Source organism: Nycticebus coucang, chromosome 1, assembly GCF_027406575.1.
Source record: "Nycticebus coucang isolate mNycCou1 chromosome 1, mNycCou1.pri, whole genome shotgun sequence".
In the NCBI taxonomy this organism is placed as follows: domain Eukaryota; kingdom Metazoa; phylum Chordata; class Mammalia; order Primates; family Lorisidae; genus Nycticebus; species Nycticebus coucang.
The window spans coordinates 163877738-163898127 of NC_069780.1; the positions used below are offsets into that span (position 1 = coordinate 163877738).

The following is a 20390-nucleotide window of genomic DNA, read 5'->3' on the forward strand; positions in this document are numbered from 1 at the left end:
TCACAAGAAGGAATGGCTAGCTATTGGCAAGTATCACATAAGATAACTTAGGGATTTTTAACAAATAACCATAACTAGGATCAATAATGTCATGCTATTGTTTATAAAGCAAACAAAACATTGCATAATGTATCCCTTACTAAAATTTACCTAAACTCTTGCTTCCTAGTTGAGTGCTACTTGCAAATATTTTAAGAACTTGTTCTTTTTACCAGCAATGTCAGTCACTTTAAGAACAAATGTGGAGAACTTAACCACTCAAATGATTGAAAGAGAAACAGAGGAAAAACCAGTTTCATTTAGGACTGAAGAAAGATGATTTCTCCCGCCACCCCACCCCCAGACATAGAGTAATTGAATAAATGGTCTTTAATAGCAGCATAACAGTTATAACAATAAAAGGCTAATGGATTCAGGCTCTTATGTACCTTAAGTAATTTAAAAGCAGGTCAGCTGCACTCAATTTCAAGAAAGACTGAAAAAGAAAATGAAGTTAAATTGTATTAGGAAGGCGTTAATTTAGTATAGACAGGGATAAAACAAACGGCATAGAAAAGGATAGGTTGAAAACTGGAACAATTGTAATAATCTGGTAAAATGTCCATTGATAGATTTCTACTTTCTTATAATGGTGAAACATGGTGGGATGAAATATAATCAATATCCCGGCCAGATAGCAAATTTTGTTCAGTTTTGTCTTACATAGTAACTAAAATAAATACTTTGCAGTAAGATTTTAAAGCTGTAACAGAAGTTAAGTTTGGTGTTATTAAAACTCCCAGAACAGTAATGTCAAGAGAGAAACTTTCTTTAAGTACTGTAATTATGCTACATTTGCAAATCTAAGCACAATATCTGCTGCAGATATCTGCATGCAGACTTGGGATGATTAAAAAAAAAAAAAAAAGGACCCAGAATATGGACAATGGGTAGTAACTGTGTTCCTATTTTATTTTCCTGGTGATGCTATTTTATTTTGCAAGTGATCTACATTAACTATAGAAATTTTAAAAATGCAGAAAGGTAAACAACACCAAAAATGCATATGCAATTCCACAACTGAGGGGAGAATATCATTAACTATTTTGATGTATATTTCCTCAGACTTTTTTCTACATACATGTATATAAAATATATTTTATAATATACACTTACTTTTACACGTATTTTAAAGATTTATAAAAAGAGGAAATTTGTAATCTCTTGATTTAGCATCATGATCATTTCCTATTAATATACTAGATCCATTTGTCATTTTTAATAGCTGTTGTACTATAATTTCTAACTTCGGTCATCTAAGAGCTTCCAGTTGTTCACTATAATTAACAACTGCAATAAGTTATCTCCAATATTCCTTTTTTTAATGCAAGAAAATAATTGGAACAAAGAAAGAATTCAGGGCATCTGCTAATCCAACAGATAATTTATCAAACACTTATTTGTGCCGGACATTACAGTAACTGGTAGCTGGGAAAACAGCGGCTAAGGCAAGATCTCCACTTTCAATTAACTTTCAGTCTCGTGGAATAGACGAGTCGAGGAATTGAGAGGCGCCAAAATGCTCATCCTTTCTTTAAAGTAAATCTAGTTTAAGAGAAAGTTGCTGGTTTAGGGACCAAGTGTAAATGTATGTTAACTGAACAGTTCTTAGAATTAAAATCCCTACAGTTAACTGATCCACAATAGCTACAGGAGCCACGATCCCAGGGTTACGGAACGGCAAACCCAGACACAGCGCGCAACCACCTCTCCCTGCTCCCAGACGCAGAGGAAGCCCTGTCCCCCGGCCTCCGCGAGCCGCGCGCGGGGGAGCAAGCCCCCCGCGGGACGAGCGTCCTGCACTCTCGGCCGAGGCACCCCCTTCTCGCTTTCTGCTCCAGGCGGCCAAAACCTACACCGAAATCAACCACTTCCATCCAGTTGGAAAAGCCCTCCCTGCTGAGCGTGGCTTTGAAGATCAAGGGCAAGGCTGCTTAGCACGGTGGTCAGAGCGAGTGTGGAAAACAAACTTTGTTACATGTTAACTTGGAGCAAGGCGATTCTAGGCAGGGAGACTACAACTGCACGCAGCCTTTTCATATAAATCGTTTTAAAAGATACGGAAGCGGGGACGTCTCTCCTGGGGCTTGAAAACAAACAGGAGACTCAGGCAGGACGGTTTCAGCAGGTGGCCAGACGGCTGCATCCCGACCTCCTCCGCCTCTCCTTGTCTCCGTTTGGATTACGGCTTCCTCGCGGCCGGAGGGGAAGCATCCTCCACGCTGCAAACTCGCATCAATGGGATCCCTCTTGTGGAAATTGCCCCCTCCCGGCAGACGAGCCCTCGGACGGCAGGGCCCGTAGCCGTGGCCGCGCCCTCTAGGTCCGGGGCGGATCCGCACCGCCAGCTGCGTCCCAGACCGCCGACCCACGCGGTGCCCCGAAGCACGCGGCGGCCTGTGGCCGCCGAAGTGGAGGAGGAGCCGCGGGGGGCGGGTGCGGCGCGCGGGGAGGGGAAGGGGTTCTCGCGCGATTGGGCGAGGTTTCCGGTGTTGTGACTGAAACCCGTCAATATGGCGGCGATCGGCCGCGGCCGCTCTCTGAAGAACCTCCGAATACGAGGTAAGCCTGCTGCAGCCCTTACTCCCAACCGCCCGGCGTCCGCTACCCTAGCACTTGCCATCCCCTGGCCCTGGGTGGGGGGAGCGAGCCGGGGCGCTGGCCGGTGCCAGGGCAGCCGCAGCTGGCCTGCGAGCGAATCCTAATTGGGGCTGTGTGTCTGTTTCGCGCAGGGCGGAATGACAGCGGCGAGGAGAACGTCCCGCTGGATCTGACCCGAGGTAACGCGGAGCGCCGCGGGCGCCGGCGAGGGCGCGCTGCTGGGGAGGAGCCGGGCCCGGGGCTGGGGACCCGAGGCAGGGGCGGGCCCCGTACCGGCCCGGTGGGGTTCGGGGGACGGAGCTGGAGCCCCGCCTGCCGGCCCGCGGGAGCCGAGCCCGGGGCCACCTCGCCGGACCCATCCCCCTTCCCGGTGCCCGCTTTCCTCGCCCGAGCTCTTCGGGCCTCGGGCTGCTGCGGGTGCGGCAGAGCACCGAGTGGAACTCGGCGGAGCCGACCCTCAGGGTTCTCTCCGGGGAGAGAGGTTGTTTTACACCTATCCCGGAGCTCAGGCTGCTGAATTCTGGGGGCGGCTGGAGGGAGGTAGGCTCTGTTATTTAGGTTGCAGGAAGATGTTTGAGGGAAGAGCGACCACATCCTGCCCTCCCCGTCCCGCGGGGGAGCAGCCGGACCTGTTCGCTTCTTACTGCCTGCGTGACTGCTTTTCTTTTTGCCCACTGCCTTGTGAGGACCCACAGCATTGATAACTCGGTATCGAAACCTAGCGTCGCTGGTCGTTCCCGCTGAGTGTTTGGTTTACACTGTTTCCCTTCTGCTTCCCTTTCCCCGGCCGTTTGGTCAGTACTTGGCAAAAGACCGCCCCCTCACTCTGCCGCAGGTTCATTGTTTACCTTCTGCAGTGGAGATGGGTTTGTTTACACCTTAGGATCTGGGTAAATCCGGATTGTATTTTAAGGACCTAATCCGGCTATGAGCCAGTATTCCTTCTGTCAGTCACAATGCTAGAGTTTTTTTCGACTGTATCTCGCTGGAGCTTTAGTAGTTACATACGAGATTCCTTTCTTCCACGATAAACAGGATTTGGTCTGCTGATTCCAACGAAGTCATATTTTTCCCTGGCTGTAGCTCGAGTTCAGCTGTTCAAGATCATTTTCTTTTTTGACATCTGTAAAACACCTTAGGAAGTTTAAAAAAAAAGTCGTCGTAAACATGCTACATAAGATCAATTTATTTGAGTTTTAGCCTGTGTTGTGAATGACTCTTAATGTGCAGTATTTGTTAAAACTAGACTCATTGTTGGCAACAGTTCATCTCTGTAGCGAAAGCACAGTACATTCTCTAATTTATTTTGTATATTATGATGTAAGATTACTGTTTTATAAACCGAATGTTCAGCTTTCATTTAGCTACAAGAATACATTTTTGTAACTTAATATTTTATTCTGAAAGTTCAGGGACTTTTGGGTGAACCAGGCACAAGAGTTTCTAAAATACAATATAGTGGGGGTTAAGTACTGGAAATGGCGACTAATTAGGTCATCAGTGCACTAATTTGCAACATTTTTAGCAAATGATTTTGAGAATTAGTTTAGAAAGATTTAAAGTTTTGCCTTTTGTGCAGTAGTTTGAAAATTTGATTATGTAACACACGTGAAAAATCTATGTAAAATTCCTAACAAAATAAGATAATTTTTACAGGCCTGAAATTTAGAATTTCAGGTCTTTAAAACAGAGGTTAATTAATTAGTGATTTTATTTATACATAAGCATATGCATTTTAGATGGAGGTGAAAGAGCACTTATTAGATAATAGATAAACTTGCATCTTAATTTGTGCATTAAAACCTGTTTAGGACTGGGTGAATGGCCCAAGCCTGTAAACCTAGAGCTTTGGGAGGCAGAGGTAGGAGGATTGCTTGAGGCCAGGAGTTCTAGACCAGCCTGAGCAAGAGTGAGACCTCCATCTCTACAAAAAGTGGAAAAATTAGCTGGGCATGGCGGGACATGGCAGTACCTGCTATAGTTCCCACTACACAGGAGGCAGAGACAGGAGGATAGTTTGAGCCCAGGAGATTGAGGTTGCAGTGAGCTATGGTGAGACCACTATACTACAACCTGGGTGATTGTCTCAAAAGAATAAAAAAGCCTGCTTAGTTGTGGTGCTGTATATAAGTTATAGTTGTATTTTGAATTGAGTTTGTTGAGTGGTTTCTCTGGTGTTGAAATTTTGGGTTGTAGAAAAGGTTATGTACACATTTGACTTGAAACTTTTGGTTTACTCCAGTTTTACTAAGGAACACAGATAATTCTGTTTTCTATTTAAAATGATGTATTACCTGAGAATTTAGTAAGCACCTAATTAGATTCATTGGTGTTTCCAAGATACTATAAAAAGTGCAGGAAATGTTATTTTTGCTTGCCCTGACAAAATGTACTTATATTTGAAATGCAATGTAGACAGCCATTTGAAACTGATTGCAAAAGTACAGAACGGAGAGGTTATATGAGATTTGTATTCTTAAATTCTAAGAAAGTTTAGAATAAAAAGATAATTTGAGTTAGATTTATTGTATAGTAACACTATTTTTAAAAAATTGTTATTCTGACAAACATTTCATTGTTTAAGGAAGGCTTGTGGATCTCACGTGAAAGTTCATGAGGAATCAAACTTTAGTAATAATTTGAGAATTGAGGCAGTCTGGGTTGCAGCTGAAGGGTGGCTGTTTGTGGATTGGATTATAATATTTAAAAAGATAAGAGTTTGGGAAACCAAAAATTTTTTGTTTAATTGTGAGGCAATGTTTTCTCTTACTCTAATTGTACTTACGTTTTGAGAAATTCATTGTGTAGATATCTAATAAAGTTCATTTATCAAATAGAGATTATGGTCATTGTAATCCCTGAAGGAGCCATCATTATGTATTAAAAAAAGAGCTAGCTATAAGTCAAATAGTGCAGGGTTGTAATCTCAGCTTTGACACTTAAATAGTTGGGTGATTTGGGGCAAGTTGTTTGACCTTACTTAACTCCTGATGTCTTCATCTCAAAAAGAAGAGATATCTTCAAAGGGTTATTAAGAATGTGAGAAATAAGTGAGCTAATTAAAGTACTCAGCATAAGACAGGACATTTTGTTAGTGACATTTAATGCTAGTTGCCTTCCTGTACTGTGAAATCAGAATTTTTAAAATCATGTTAAAAATATTTCATACAATTGTTTTGAAATTACAACTTGTTATAAAGGAATTATGGTATTTAAGCTTCATTTTTTGAGGTATACTAATTGGGTATAGTCTATCTGAAGTAGAGTTCTTGAATATAATAGCTGTAAAAAAGTAATCTATGAGATTACTAATAAATTAAGTTTAAGCGAAGTGTAATTTTTTTTATTCACTTAAGATAAAATGTGGTAATCTATTTCATAGGAGTTTACAGTTTTTCTCCCTGATACTAGAAAATTTCTTAATAATAATGATGTGGCTTGCTTTTCAAGCTTCCTGAGGGCCAGGAGAGTTCTAAGGTAATCTTTGGCTTTGGTACTGGCTTTGGTGCTGTGGTTCATACATACAGTGCCTCGATTAAAAATTGTCAGTGGAATAACTTTGACCTAGTGAGGAACTTCATTGCAGTAGGTTTCATAGTTAATTTATTTGTAATTGTTGCTTTTGGTTTTGTTTAGACAACTACCTAATTTGTGAAAGTCTTGGATATTTGCTATTGATGTCATTAAATACTCTCTATACTGCATGCCAAAATGTATTTTGAAACTACATGCTCCCCTTAGCTATTGCTACTACAAAGATAAGACTGTTGATCAGTCCAGTAGTGCATCTCTTCCTGGTACTGAATTACTTCAAAAGGCACAGTGTTCTTCCTGGGTAAGCACCACCTGCTATAATTTAATTATTATGTTCAAAGTGAATTTCCAGAACATGGACATACCTGTAGTAAAATGTCATTGTTAGAATATAATTTATTTGAAAGTACAGTTGAGTCTTGATTATCTAACTCTTTTACTTTACTATTAGTAAGAATAAAAATGTTGACTGTCTTGGTTGCTGTTTAATACCTAGAAAAGTAGGAAGGTTATCTGAAATGATGGAGATTTTGACACTGACTTTTTAGTTCTCATTTCTTTTAGGGGGTTAGTCATTTGTTCTCTTCAGTTAGATACAATAGCTATTGACTGAATACTTATTATTACATAACAGGTGCTGAATTAAGTGCTGGAGCAATAAAAATAAGGGAAACTTTCCCCCCTTTTAAGGTGTTTATCAGAACAGATATAAAGAAGTGATCGTAGTATGGAACAATAATGTAGAAAGAACAGAGAAGTAGACCATTAGTAGCCAGAGAAGAGAATGATAATGGTGGGTAGAGGATGAGAGAAGTTTCACAGCGGGGTTGACTTCTCATAAGAATTGTGGTAGGCATAGTAGAAGGGAATACAAACTTTCTAGGGAATATACTAGAGATTGGGAAGGGGAAAGTAAGTAGGTAAAGGAGTTGCCTAAGAGGCTGTTGTTATAATCTGGCAGGTTGTGGAGGACTGGACCAGTGTGTTGGCTACAAAGATGAAGTTAACTATGTATTAGAATGGAGGAATCAACTAATTTACTTCAGATTTCAAGCTGACTTTGTAATCCCTCTACTCTGTGCAGAGAATTTTTCTTTATTAAAAATGTAGAGGCTGCCCATCCAATGAGAATTCCCCAGTTTGTCTCTATGTTTTACCTTCTATTCTCCTGATTCAGAGAGAATAAAGCATCTTTATTCCTTTCTAAGGGTAACTTGGGAAGAAATTTTATGTTCCCAGTACTGTTTTCCTCTAAGATTCTTTTTAGAACTAAGATCTTCTCCTCTTCATTTCTTCCTGTTGCTTCCGTTTCTCATGTTCAGCAAGTATTTGTTATATTCTTCATATAGACCAAGACTATCTCAAGCATGGGTTAAAAGTGAAATACAGAGCAATAAAAAGATTACAAAACAATTACTTGTCTATAGGCTCTACAAACAGAATAGTTTATCCTCTTTCCACAACCTTATTTCTTAACCTCTATAGTCTTACAATCACAACTGTCCCCCTGTACAGAAAATATTTTATAAAAGATGCTAGTAACCTCTAGCCAAATTCATTAGCATTTTAAAGTTCTGCACTCTATTATTGTTACTACTATAATATTAATGCCAGGCAACAAAATATTATCTCACTTAATCTTCAACATAAGTTTGAGGTATTTTTATTATTCTTAGTTGAGAATATAGACTTTGAAATTGTATAGGATTGAAATTCAGAAAGATGAGTAATTTAGCCCAGGTCACAGTGTTAATCAATGACTGGTGTATGACTGATAATTATCTCAATTTTGTGTTGTGTTAAATTTGCCCCCCAAAGTGTACCCACTTTTCACTTTCTAGGTATCACCACTGTCCTCTGCTATTCAAACTAGAGACCATTGCTTACCATCTTTATTCCCTTGCCAAAGTCTTCTCTGTGCCTCTGAAATATCTGTTGAATTCAGTCTCTCCTGCCCATTGTCATTGGACTAGTTCACATCTTCATTATCTCATTCCAGTGGGTGACAGTAAAATCTTGCTTCTGTTCTCACCTTTTTTCTCTCCCTCTGCTGCCTGGTTGCCAGGATTATTTCCCAGAAATCTAGATTACCTTAAATAAAAAAAAAAAAATTTACATAAAATGTAAATTTCTCAGATTGGTACTCGAGGCCTTTTCTGACTTATTTCCGTATTTTCTTCTGTACTGCCATAATTGTACTAGTCTCATTGTATCTGTCTGTCTGCATGGTTCACTTCGTTATGCACAGTTTCTCAAAGAGGTTTGAGGGGAGTTTGCCAGTTTAAAGAATCAACTTCCTAGTCCTGTTCCTTCCCTATGGAGACAGTTATGCTCCTATTTCAGAATAATTGCTTTAGTCAATGAAGAAAGACTGCTATTCCTTAAACATGCAATTTCATATTTACTTGACCTTGCAGTTTTTTTTTTTTAACCTAGAATTACATTTCCAGAACTCTATAGAAATCCTAATTCCTTAAGGTGAAGGTTATGTGCCACTTCTGGAACTCTTTTCTTATTACCCCAGTGGGAATTTATTGCTTTCTCCTCTACTTTTTCATGTCTTTATTTATTCCTTTCTAAATTACACTTACCGTTGTCTTATTTGAGTTTTTTGTTTAGTTTTCTTCCCTATGTCTTAAGCATCTAACCAGCAAGAGTTCTCTTTTACTCATTTTTAAACCCCACCCCCCCAACCATCTATCATACAGTAATCACTGAAGTGTTTATTGAATGGAAAAGTGGAGGGAAAGATGGGGGAAAGGAATGGTATAGTATCAAGAAGAATAGAAGTAAAAAAGCACTTTTTTTAGTCCTGAGGGACAGTGAAATTGATGGTGCCATAAATTGAAGGGATAATAATGAGTTTAGCTTTGTACTTTGAATTTCAGATCATTGCCACTGGCAGAGATGTGTAAGGCTAACAGCAAATACTAGATTGAGGTCGTAGTTGTTCTGACCTTATGATTTGACTGTTCTTTTCATAAGGTGTTGAGAAAAGAAAGAGAAGAAAGTGGAGAAAATGCTAAAGATTCAAGTGTTCCAGGATAAGATGGTGAGGATGTCTGTTGTAGAGAAGAAATCAAGAAGAAATGTGTCAAGACTATTAAGATTATGATCTCTAAAGCCAAGAGAAGTGTTTTGAATTGAAAGTGCTACTAGAATGATACCTTGAAGTTGAGGTCTGTAGAACTAGATTGTATTCTAACTTTATCTGAGGAAGATCTTGGCTTGCTATTTAACCTCACCAGACTTCAGTTTGCTCATCTCTAAAATGCATAATACTTAACACTGGTAGCACTTTCACCTTAGTCTTTGTGCTTCAGTTTCCTCACCTCTAAAATGCATAGTACTACTTTACACTTGTAGCACTTTTTTGCTTCCATCTCTATGAGTCTCAGATATCACTATATTCCTAGGATGTTGAAAGATTAAAAAGAAAGCATTCATTGTCTTGCTAGGTCACTGTAAGGAGTAGTCTGATAAACCAGTGGTTCTCAACCTTACTAATGCCACGACCCTTTAATACAGTTCCTCATGTTGTGGTGATCCCCAACCATAAAATTATTTTCGTTGCTACTTCATGAAATAGGGCTGTGAAAAGTACAGTGGGGTGAGTGGTTGGCTTGCTGTGTATCTGTACCTGTATCACCAAGCTAAATATATCCACTTTCAGTTTCCTGCCTTAAAAAGGGGAATGATGGTAGAAGAGTGCTAAATATATAATCTAAATATTTATTTACATTTTAGATTTAGGAAGATTTTTTTAGATATTTATTTAGATTTTAGATTTAGGAAGATTTTTTTTTTTTCTCCCTACAGTCTTGCTGTATGTTTCACATTTTATTTAAATTATTAGAATTGATTTTTATTTCCTAAGCAAATTCTATTAGAGTAGTAGAAAGTAGTAAAAAGATTAAAATATTTATTAGGTGATTCATATCTGAATAATTGGTTATTGACTGTTAATGTGTTTTGGATCATCCATTGTTTTGTATTATCTATTTTTTCTTGATACTGTGGACAAGGGAAAGCTGAATGGCTCTCTAAAGTATCCCTACAATGAATGTAATTGTAAAATTATACAGATGCCAAATAAATTGAAAACAATAATGTAAAAATAGCTAAATATGTATTACATTCATAGGTCCAAAGTTAATAGGGTTGAAAGAGAACCTAGACCTAAATATATTGTTTGTATTCCTTTTACAAATCTTCTAGCCAGATTGCATAATCTGAGGAATTTACCTGGTAATGATGACATTTATATAAAATATAATAGGAGTTGAGACTGTTCCAATGCCTTAAACATCCCTTGTTTAAGGAGTCAATTGAATTTAATAAGAAATATAGCTGAGTGCAGTGGCTCACACCTGTAATCCTAGCACTCTGAGGGGCAGAGGTAGATGGATTTTACTTGAGCTCAGGTGTTCCACACCAGCCTGAGCAAGAGTGAGACCTCTTCTCTACCAAAAAGAGAAAAAACATCTGAGCTTGGTGGCATATGCTGATAGTCCTGGCTACTTGGGAAGCTGAGGCAAGAGGATGGATTTCTTAAGCCTAAGAGTTTGAGGTTGCTATGAGCTATGGTGACACCACAGCACTCTACCCAGGGTGACAGATAGAGACTCTTATCACCCCCCCCCCAAAAAAAAAATACAGAAAAGATAGTCTTAACCTTAATTACCTGGCTTTAAAATAATCTGGCTCCTTCAATTACTTTTTCAATTTTTTTTTTTTTTTTTAATAGAGTTCCACTTTGTCGCCCTCCGTAGAGTGTTTTAGCGTCACAGCTCACAGCAACCTCCAGCTCCTGGGCTTAGATGATTCTCTTGCCTCAGCTTCCCGAGTAGCTGGGACTACAGGCACCCGCCATAACGCACAATGCCCAGCTATTTTCTTGTTGCAGTTTGGCCGGGGTTCGGTTCGAACCTCCCACCCTCAGTATATGGGGCCAGAGCCCTACTCACTGAGCCATAGGCACCATGCTTTCTTCAGTTTTTTTTTTTTTTTTTGAGACAGAGCCTTAAACTGTCCCCTTGGTAGAGTGCTGTGGCATCACAGCTCATAGCAACCTCCAACTCTTGGGTTTAAGCAGTTCTTTCGCCTCAGCCTCCCAAAGTAGCTGGTACTACTGGCATCCACCACAACGCCTGGCTATTTTTTGTTTGCAGTTGTCATTGTTGCTTAACAGACCTGGGCCAGGTTCAAACCCACCACTCTAGGTGTATGTGGCCGTTGGCCCTTGCCAACTGAGCTATGGGCGCTGCCTACTTTTTCAGTTTTTTTAACCACACTTTGTTGAAGACTTTGAATTTGTAATGGTTTTGTTAATGTCAACCAATATTTTTGATATGTGTATGATATAATTACATGGGATAGTACTGTTGTGATTGAGGAAGGCAGAAATCTTTCTTTATGGAGTTTAAAGTATTATAATTGGGATATAGCTGTGTCAACGTATAATATTTAATTTAGGACAGTAGTATTTGAAATATCTGCCAATTATCTTTAAAAAGGATTCAAAAAGCTAGAAGAATTCAGGAAAAAAGGGGATAAGTCAGGAATGATCTCAAGGGAGAGGGAAGACTTCTCAGAAGTTACAGAGTGATGACACTTGAAAGACCTTTGCATAAAAGCATAGTATTGAAATTGGTAGAGCTCTAGAGTTTTAAAAATCATATTTTTTAAACTAGCATGTTCCTGTCATATTATTCAATATTTAAAGATAATGTTGAGAAAAAGTTGGTGGAAATTTTTTTCTTTTCCGTAATGAATCCCTTAACTATTGAATTCATGTAGGTTCTTCTTACCTTTGAAGGGAGTGCTAGACAAGATTTTGGGTATGTTGTGAAATGCTACTTGTGTATTTGTGACTATGAGTATATAAATACCTGCATTCCAAACACAGGCATAAATAATTTTTCCTTCCATTGTTTTGTAGTTAATGCATGTCTCACACCTTCATTAATACTGTTGATGGAGGAAAGTATGCATGCTCAAGGGGCTCTTTGAACTTGGTATCAAACTTGCTTCTAGCTGTATACAACCTAGAAATAGAGACTGTAAATGGGAGGGGTAGCTTTTTTATTATTTTCCATACTAAAATCACCATATTTTCTGATTTGAAAATTTAAACATGTAGCTTGATAATGAGATAGAATATTTGAAATGAAGACATTCTTGAAACATGCATAATATTTCATTGCCAAATCCAGACACCCTACTGAGCCCTTGAGTGATTTGTGTAAAGGATAAATAGGGTTTCAGGAAATAATTGCTCTATTATAGTAGCAGAACAAGACTTCAGTTGCCATTTGCAGGGATTTTAGTAATCTTGCTCTGAATCCAGTGAATTTTCCTGTGTTTCTTGTGAAGAGACATAGAAGCTGTAAACAAAAAAGATTGCTAAGTAATTTACTTTTTTTAAATTTCAGATTAATATGAAGGGTACAAATGATTAGATCACATTGTTTGTGTTTGTTAGGTAAAGTTCAAATTGTAGTTGAGCCAAGTAATTTACTTTTATTTACTAAGAAGGGACAGATTGTCAGATAAAAGTGTATTTAACTATTTTAGATGGGTGCACATATGTATTCTTATCAGTAGTTTCATACTTTGAGAAATTGCATTTTTAAATATTCTTGCTAATTATTTCCACGCTTAGTGTTGACCCTTCATATACTATGTTGTTTTTTTCACTCATAATTCTGTAATGCACTCCCTAGTGTTCACCACACTACCATCACTCCTCCCCACCCTCGACTCCCTCACCCAGGAAAAATGAAAAACTCTGAGAGGAGTAGAATTGTAGAGAGACACTCTAGGGTAGGGTTGGGAACAAAATTTTGAGGTAGTTGAGCTGTGTGCTCTTAACATTTAACAATATTGTGGTTTCTTTGTATGTGACTAGGTGGTAAGTAGGATACTATGGAGCACACGTGTTGTAGGTAAGTATTTAATCCTATCTGTCACATGTGATATTAGCAAAAAATCATAATGGTTAAGTACTAATAGCTATTTCTTACCTTGTTAATTTAGTGTGAATTGTGGCTGTATTTTATAATATTACTGTAGGCTCTAATTTCTAGTGTTTTTTTTTTTTGAATAGTATAACTTAGTGCAAAGCAAGTCAGAAGTTCTTATGCCATATGTTTTCATATTTTATATGAGAATAATTCTTACAGGAAATTTATAATAATTTTAGTGAGTTAAATTTTAAACATATAGCTTGACAATGATATAGAATGTTTGAAATGAAGACATTCTTGAAACATGCATAATATTTTATTGCCAAATCCAGACACCCTACTGTGCCCTCGAGTGAAAGTGTTTCGCTTTGAAAGTGTTTATATCTCTTTATATATTTTGATAAGACCCTAAAATTGTCTTTTTCCTTTCCATGGTAGAGCTACCTGTTACATGTTCATTTTTTAATGTTGTTTTGAATACATAAATATTTGTTACTGTTTTCCCTAACAAAATGGAAGACTTTATATGTTTGAAAAGATTCTGGCTGTTCTTTAAGAGAAAATAAAAGGGAAATGATTAAGAGATTTGGGTAAACTGTGGCAGTTGCCTTTTGCTATATTTTGTTTCTTTTAATAGTTATTTTGTTTTATTTAAAAGATTTAGACTTGATTGTTGAGTCCTAGGCAGAATTTTTCACATACATCAATGATGTATGTTGTAAAAGTACCATAGAGAAAAAGTGTAATTTTCTTTAAAATAAATATGAGATCTGACAATTAAGTTTGGGAACTCATCCTAGTAGAAATGCTACATACCTCATTGCCATCAGAACTCTCTGTACAGCACACAAAAACATAAAACAGCAATAATGAATACCACTGAACCGAGACACTGCTACATGTCAACACAAACACAGCTGTGAGAGGTTGATAAACCGAAGTTACAAAACTATCAAGTTGTACAATGCTGCCAACTTAAGTGCACAGTGGCAAGTTTGCAAACTTAATTGTACAATGACAGCTCTGATGGTCATTTCAGAAACAGTTCCAAAATTGTTTTGAAGGGTGGAGTAGGACCTGGTGTCTGTACATCGTTTCCCAAGGGGAGTACCTCGATGGTAACTGTAGTGATATTTAGCAGTGAGATATGTAGCACTTTTTTCAGAAGAGTTCATGAACTTAATTGTTAGACCTCATACATTGCCACTAAGTGTTCACCTGGGATAATAGAATATGCATGGATTTGGGGAAAGCGTGTATATAAATAAAAAATTTACTTTTTAAAGAATATTTGGGAGCTTCTTTAGAAATCATTAATCTTCCCCACTCACAGCAGGAATCGTCTCTGCAATATCAGATAGCAGTTATCTACCATCACTTCAACCTTTATAGTGATTTCTTTTGTTGAGCAGCTATGTTTGCTGATAAAACTCATATCAAATTAGCCCAAGAGTCTAATGAAAGAATAACTTTCAGTAACTGGTCTTAGTTCTTTTCTTTAAAACAGTTCTTTTACTATTTTATTTGGTAAGTGTTTACAAATAGAAAGTAGTGGGTATAATCAAGTTGGACACTACTACATGCTATTATCACAGAGGCCAGTCACCAAGTATTTATTGAGTACTGATTGTATGTCCAGCATTGTTCTAGTTACTAAATAAGTCATGATCTTTGATAAATAGTAGCGGCCGCTGCCACATGGTTTGAATGGTACTGTATGTTGTCTTCCTACAAACTTCACTAAGTGTTCACCTGGGATACTTGAGGAACACTCAAGGAAATATAAAAAGGAAATATGTATGTATTAATACACCTGTGTAACTGATGAGGAAAATGGGGCAGTGCCTAGTCTCACCCAAGGTTGTAACGTGTTAGGTGAGTTGAGATTCATATACCTTTCTTTGTTTTTGATTCTAAAAGCCATGTACTTAATCCTTTACAGTTTTCCTCCAAATAGCATCAAGTACAACAGAAAGTAAACTCTATTGCTGGGACTAAATGAGTATTCTGTGTATTGTAGAATGTTCATCTGGCACCCTTAGGAAGCAAGTTATTAACTGAGCTCTTGCTCTTACCATTTTGGATGCTGTTGTTTCTGGAACTATTATGTATTTTCCACCCACCTTGAGAAAAATATGTCAACTATATTTTAACTTTTTCTCTTTGGCTAGAAATGATTTTTGTGCTGTGGGTAGGAGGAAGATGGTTTATTACTACCCTCTAACATATGACTGCTCTTTTGATTTTTATGTGCTGCTACGTTGTTTTTGGCTGTACTTTACATTGCAGTTATTAATGTTATTCCTATACTTAGTGCTCTTTTATTTATTTAGATTTTTATTTTTATTGTTCTATATAATGGAAATGATGTAACTGGGCTATGTTAATGCTATATATAAAGGAAGGATAAATAGATTATGATTATGAAGAATTAAAGAGGCCTACTGTCAGTAAAATATGTGCTATAATGAATATATTAGATGGCAATTTCTACTTTGAATTTTTATTGTCATTTTTTTTTGGGGGGGGTGCTTGCTTTTACAAACCTCTGTATTTTCCAGAGAGGTAATTGCCTCGTAAGTTGATGAAGTTATGACTTGATACAAAGTTGGCATATATGAATTCTGACAATAAGTTCTTGAACTCATCCTAGAAAAAGTGCTTATATATATAGTAAGGGTAGTAGGATTATATGACAATAAGTAATAAGGTACAGAGTATGATAAATACAGACAAAATAAAATCTAACAAGGCGTTAGTTGTGCGATGCAAAGACAGTGTAGCTTTGTAGATAAGAGCATGGCTTTGGAGTGGGTTTGAATCTCGATCCTGCCTCTGAGAAGTATAAGACTTTAGGTAAGTTGACTTTTCTGAGTATGTTTTCCCCATCTCTATGGGAGATAACACTTATTTGAGGAGTTGAATGACATGTCTGTAAAATATTTATTACAGTTTCAGCCATAGATATAAATAAATAGATATTAGGTGTTCTAATTTTTATGGTAAATGATAAAAGGCCAAAAAGATGAGAGAAGGGAGAGATCTGTGAGCTGGGAAAAAAATCACAGAAACTAGACCATTGTTTTAACATTGGATTGGTAGAATGTGGATAAATCAAGAGCAAATTTTACTGAGAGAGGAACCGTAAGGATATAGAATTTTAGTATTTATACTGATTTATAGGACAGGGGTAAGTTGTTGAGAGCCTTTAAAACTATGGAGAGAACAGTTAATGTTTTTTTAAAAATTTTGTTGAGAGGTAACATAGATCCAAAGGATTTGTCATGAATGTACAATTTTATGAATTTTGAGAAATTGAGCACATGAATATCAGCATCCAGATCAAGAAAATATAATATTCCAGTACCCTAGATTAGAACTCTCCTTCTGTCTCCTTCCAGGTACTACTTCCTCTGCTAAGGAAACCACTATGCTGGCTTTTAGACCATATGTTAGTTTAGCCTGTTTATGAACTTCATAGAAGTTACTCATACAATGTATACTCTTTTGTATCTGACTCCACATGCCCAACATTATATTTTATCACTAGGCCATATAACTCTAAAGTTATTTGAAGCCAAATACACACAAATACACATTTCCTTTTGGATTGGCAGTGTTTTATATGGTTATATAGAGTTTGAAATAATGATAGTAATTCCACCTTAATTTAAAAATTTTGAATCATTCTCTGTGTTTCTCTTTATTCTGCCTCTTTAGCCTGACTTTTGACCCAGTAACACATCTAGATATGTGAATTTTTTTTTTTCTGAATGACTGTTTAAAGAAAAAATTTGAACTCTATATGGTAGAGTCCAGTAAAAATTTCGTGTTGACCTAATTAAGTTGCTGGGATGATTACAAAAATTTGTTTAGTAGTGCTACAGAGAAAAAGGGAAGATGATCAACATTATTTGGTCCTCAGTTCAATAGCATGTTCATGTGGAAATATTAATATTTTGTTAATATGGTAGTTTTACATCATGTAGTTATAATTGTGCATCAAAGTTAAAAAGTTGCTAAAGTACAAATAGAGATGCTTCTCCTATTCTTTTTTTTTTTTCTTTTTCTTTAGCACAGTTTCTCTTTCTGTCCCCCCAGACTAGAGTGCAGTGGTGTCATCACAGCTCATTGTAACCTCAGACTCCTGGCCTCAAGTGATCCCCCTGTCTCAGCCTCCCAAGTAGCTTGGATTACAGGCATGAGCCATCATGCCTTCCTGAAGAAGCTCAAAATCAAATCAGTAAGAGCTGTCTTATCCCACTCTAGGTTTCACACAAAGTAATGGAATTGATTTTCTAAAAGGTATATTAGAACTTTATGGGACTAAATAAGAGTGTCTAAGATTTCTTTGATAATTATAACCTATTTCTATGTTATTCTTTCTCTCTTTGCCTTTTTTTTTTTCTCAGTTTCTCTCCTGGGTTTCTGTTTATATTTTACTATTTTTCTCGCCTTTCTCCTTGTGATGCTTTGCTGTAAGAGAACATGCTATAGAGATAGATTACATTTTTCTTTTGTTGTAATTGATATTAAAATAAAATTTAAATAGAATTAAATTAAAATAAAATTTAAGATAAAATTTAATAGTTGGAGTTTTCTTCATTGATTTTTTAATTTTTCCATGAGAGTTGGCATTGTGAGAGTTGTAATAGAAAATGTTTTCACTGACTATCTCTTGATGCTTGTCCTAAGAGATTTTAGTTTTATGAAATTAGAGTATTTCATAGGAAATTGCTTAAATTATTGACAGCAACTTGGCAACAAAAGTTTTGCGTAGACTTGTAAAATAAAGAAAACTTGTAAAATAAAATTTTACTTATTTCAATATGCAAAAGCAGTAAATGTGAAAGAGAAAAATACTGAATTATATTGAAGGTGAAGTTTCTGATGGTACTTTCCTAAATGGTAATAATAAAAACCAGTATTAATTTTACTTCAAATACTTGAAATGTGTTACATTCTTACACATACACTCTTTGGAAGTATGGCAAACAATGAGTTTGGAATTCCTTGAAGGTTGAAAACATTTAATAACCTTGGAGGATCTTTGCTGATTCTGAGTTTATACTGTTTAGTTCACTGAGTATATTGAAACTGAGTCTGAATTATTAGCCACCAAAAGAATATTTGTTTTTAGTGACAAATTTTAAACAATTACTTGTTTGACTCCATTAAAAATTATACAGTGCAGTAAAACCAGTATTGTATTATTTTAATCTGGATGTATTATTTATTGCTGTTATATTCACTGCCAAATTTTTTTTCCCAATTTTTTCCTTATTTATTTATTTTTTTCCCTGCAGTTTTTGGCTGGGGCTGGGGTTGAACCTGCCATCTCTGTTATATGGGGCCAGTGCCCTACTCCTTTGAGCCACAGGCACCACCTCCTTCTTTTTCCTTTTTTCTTTTTCTTTTTTTTTTTTTTTATAGTTTCAGGTTAATTTGAGGATAACAAAAATTAGGTTACAATGTTTGCATTTTTTTATAGAGTCTCTTTTCCAACTGTTTTAAATGACTTTTCCTAGAATAGAGCTGAAGGAGTGTGATAAATTGTTGACTGCCTAACATGATCAGAACTTGGCCTAAAATGATACTTTGATTATTAAAATGTTACCAAATATGAAGGGTTTATCAAGTGGTATATTGTTTTAGCAGAATTTAAGAAATATTATATTTTTAAGTAGTTTTTTTTTAAGCAGACCCCTTGGAAGGGCATGTACTTGTTTCAGTGATGTTGCTACTGTTCAAAATGTTTTAAAATTCTACTTCTGAAGATTATTAAAAGCAAATTGGTCACATATTTTATTAGTTTTTAAATTGCTGTTTGATAATGTCCTTAGAGGATAAATTGGAATTTGGGAAATGGTCAGATACAAATTGGACTTAAATTTGCCAAGTCATTAATTAATTAATTAATTTACACATGCATTTAAAAAGAATTTGGAAAGCATCTGCTCTTAGGAATGTGGGATGTGGTACATGCAAGATAGATTATTTTGTTTCAAACAAATCGCCACTGTATGTGATGACTACCATTGTAATCCAGTCCCTGGCTATCTCTATAGCCATTCTCATTTCCTAACTCTTTTCCACTTATTCACTATGCTTGGTGAAATAATTTCCTTGCTGGCTATTCCTGATTATATTAGCTTTGCAGGGCCTTTATACCTCTTATTTTCTGTTTGGATTGCTCTTCCTCCAACATTTGTATATTTGCTGCTCCTTCATTTCAGTTAACTCTATGAAAATGTCAGCCTTATCAGTGAGGCCTTCTCTGATCATTTTATCTTAGTAGCCCTCATCTCCATCACTTTTCATTTTATAGTATTGCTTTTTCTTTCATAGTCCTTGTCACCAGTGACATTATAGTACATATTTTTTTTGTCTTCCTAAAATGTAAGTTTTGTGAAGACAGGTGCTTTGTTTTGTTTACCATTATGTCCTGAGTACTTAAAACAGCCCTGGCAAGTTGTATGTGCTGGATCAATCACTTGTTGACTGCGTAAGTGTCAAATTTGTGCTTTAGCTTGAGGACTCTAGACCAGTGTTTCACTGCTTACATGACATCTTAACCATGATATAGTCAAGTTCAAACCTAATAGGTTTCAAACTTACTAATTATCTTGCTGTCCTAAAAATGTTTAATTTTTCCCATCTGGGTTATGAGCAGTATCTTAATTGGGCCAAATAAGACACCCAGGAGACATCCTAACCTCGTTTCTTGTCCTTATTCTACACTTCAAATCTACGACTAGGTAGTAATGATTTTATCTCTGAAATACTTGTAAAATCTACATTTTTCATTTCTATTGCCAGGCCTATATTTGGGCCCTCATTTTCTTTTCTGGATGGCTCCATAGACTTCATAACTACTCTCCCTATTCTGGTTCTGTTTTTTTTCCTGTCTACTCTCTTCTCTGTAGCCATCAATAAGTTTTCTAAAAAGTCGGTCTTCCCCAGCAGGGTTGAGCATCTTGTTCCTTTGGGCTTCTGTGTCTGCTTCTTAGTTGCAGTTGACAAATATTGACATTTACTATGTACTAGATACTAACCTTTTTTTAGTGATTCAGTGGTGAAAAAAATTTGTGTCTGCCTTTGAAGCACTTATGTTCTAGTGGGGGGGAATACAGTAAACATGTGAACAGAATTTTAGGTACTGGTAAATTTTTAATAATGTAAAATTGGATATGTGAAAGAGTTGACTCATGTTTAGAGGAATTGTCAAAGTTTCTCAAATAGTAACAT

The 20390-nt window shown here is 36.7% G+C and overlaps 1 protein-coding gene across 4 annotated transcripts in view; it reads left to right on the top strand.

The window, feature by feature from the left end:
- Positions 1-2530: 2530 nt before the first annotated feature.
- Positions 2531-20390, top strand: part of RICTOR (RPTOR independent companion of MTOR complex 2) — a 141735-nt gene continuing 123875 nt past the window's right edge. For 2 of the 4 annotated variants that reach the window (XM_053591853.1, XM_053591863.1), the window contains exons 1-2: positions 2531-2601; positions 2772-2819. In XM_053591853.1, the coding sequence (XP_053447828.1) occupies positions 2553-2601; positions 2772-2819 (97 nt within the window). In that variant the 5' untranslated portion in view covers positions 2531-2552. Of the gene's footprint in view, positions 2602-2771; positions 2820-17313; positions 17386-20390 lie in introns of those variants that run through there. The other 2 variants (XM_053591872.1, XM_053591880.1) reach the window with 2 other exon arrangements.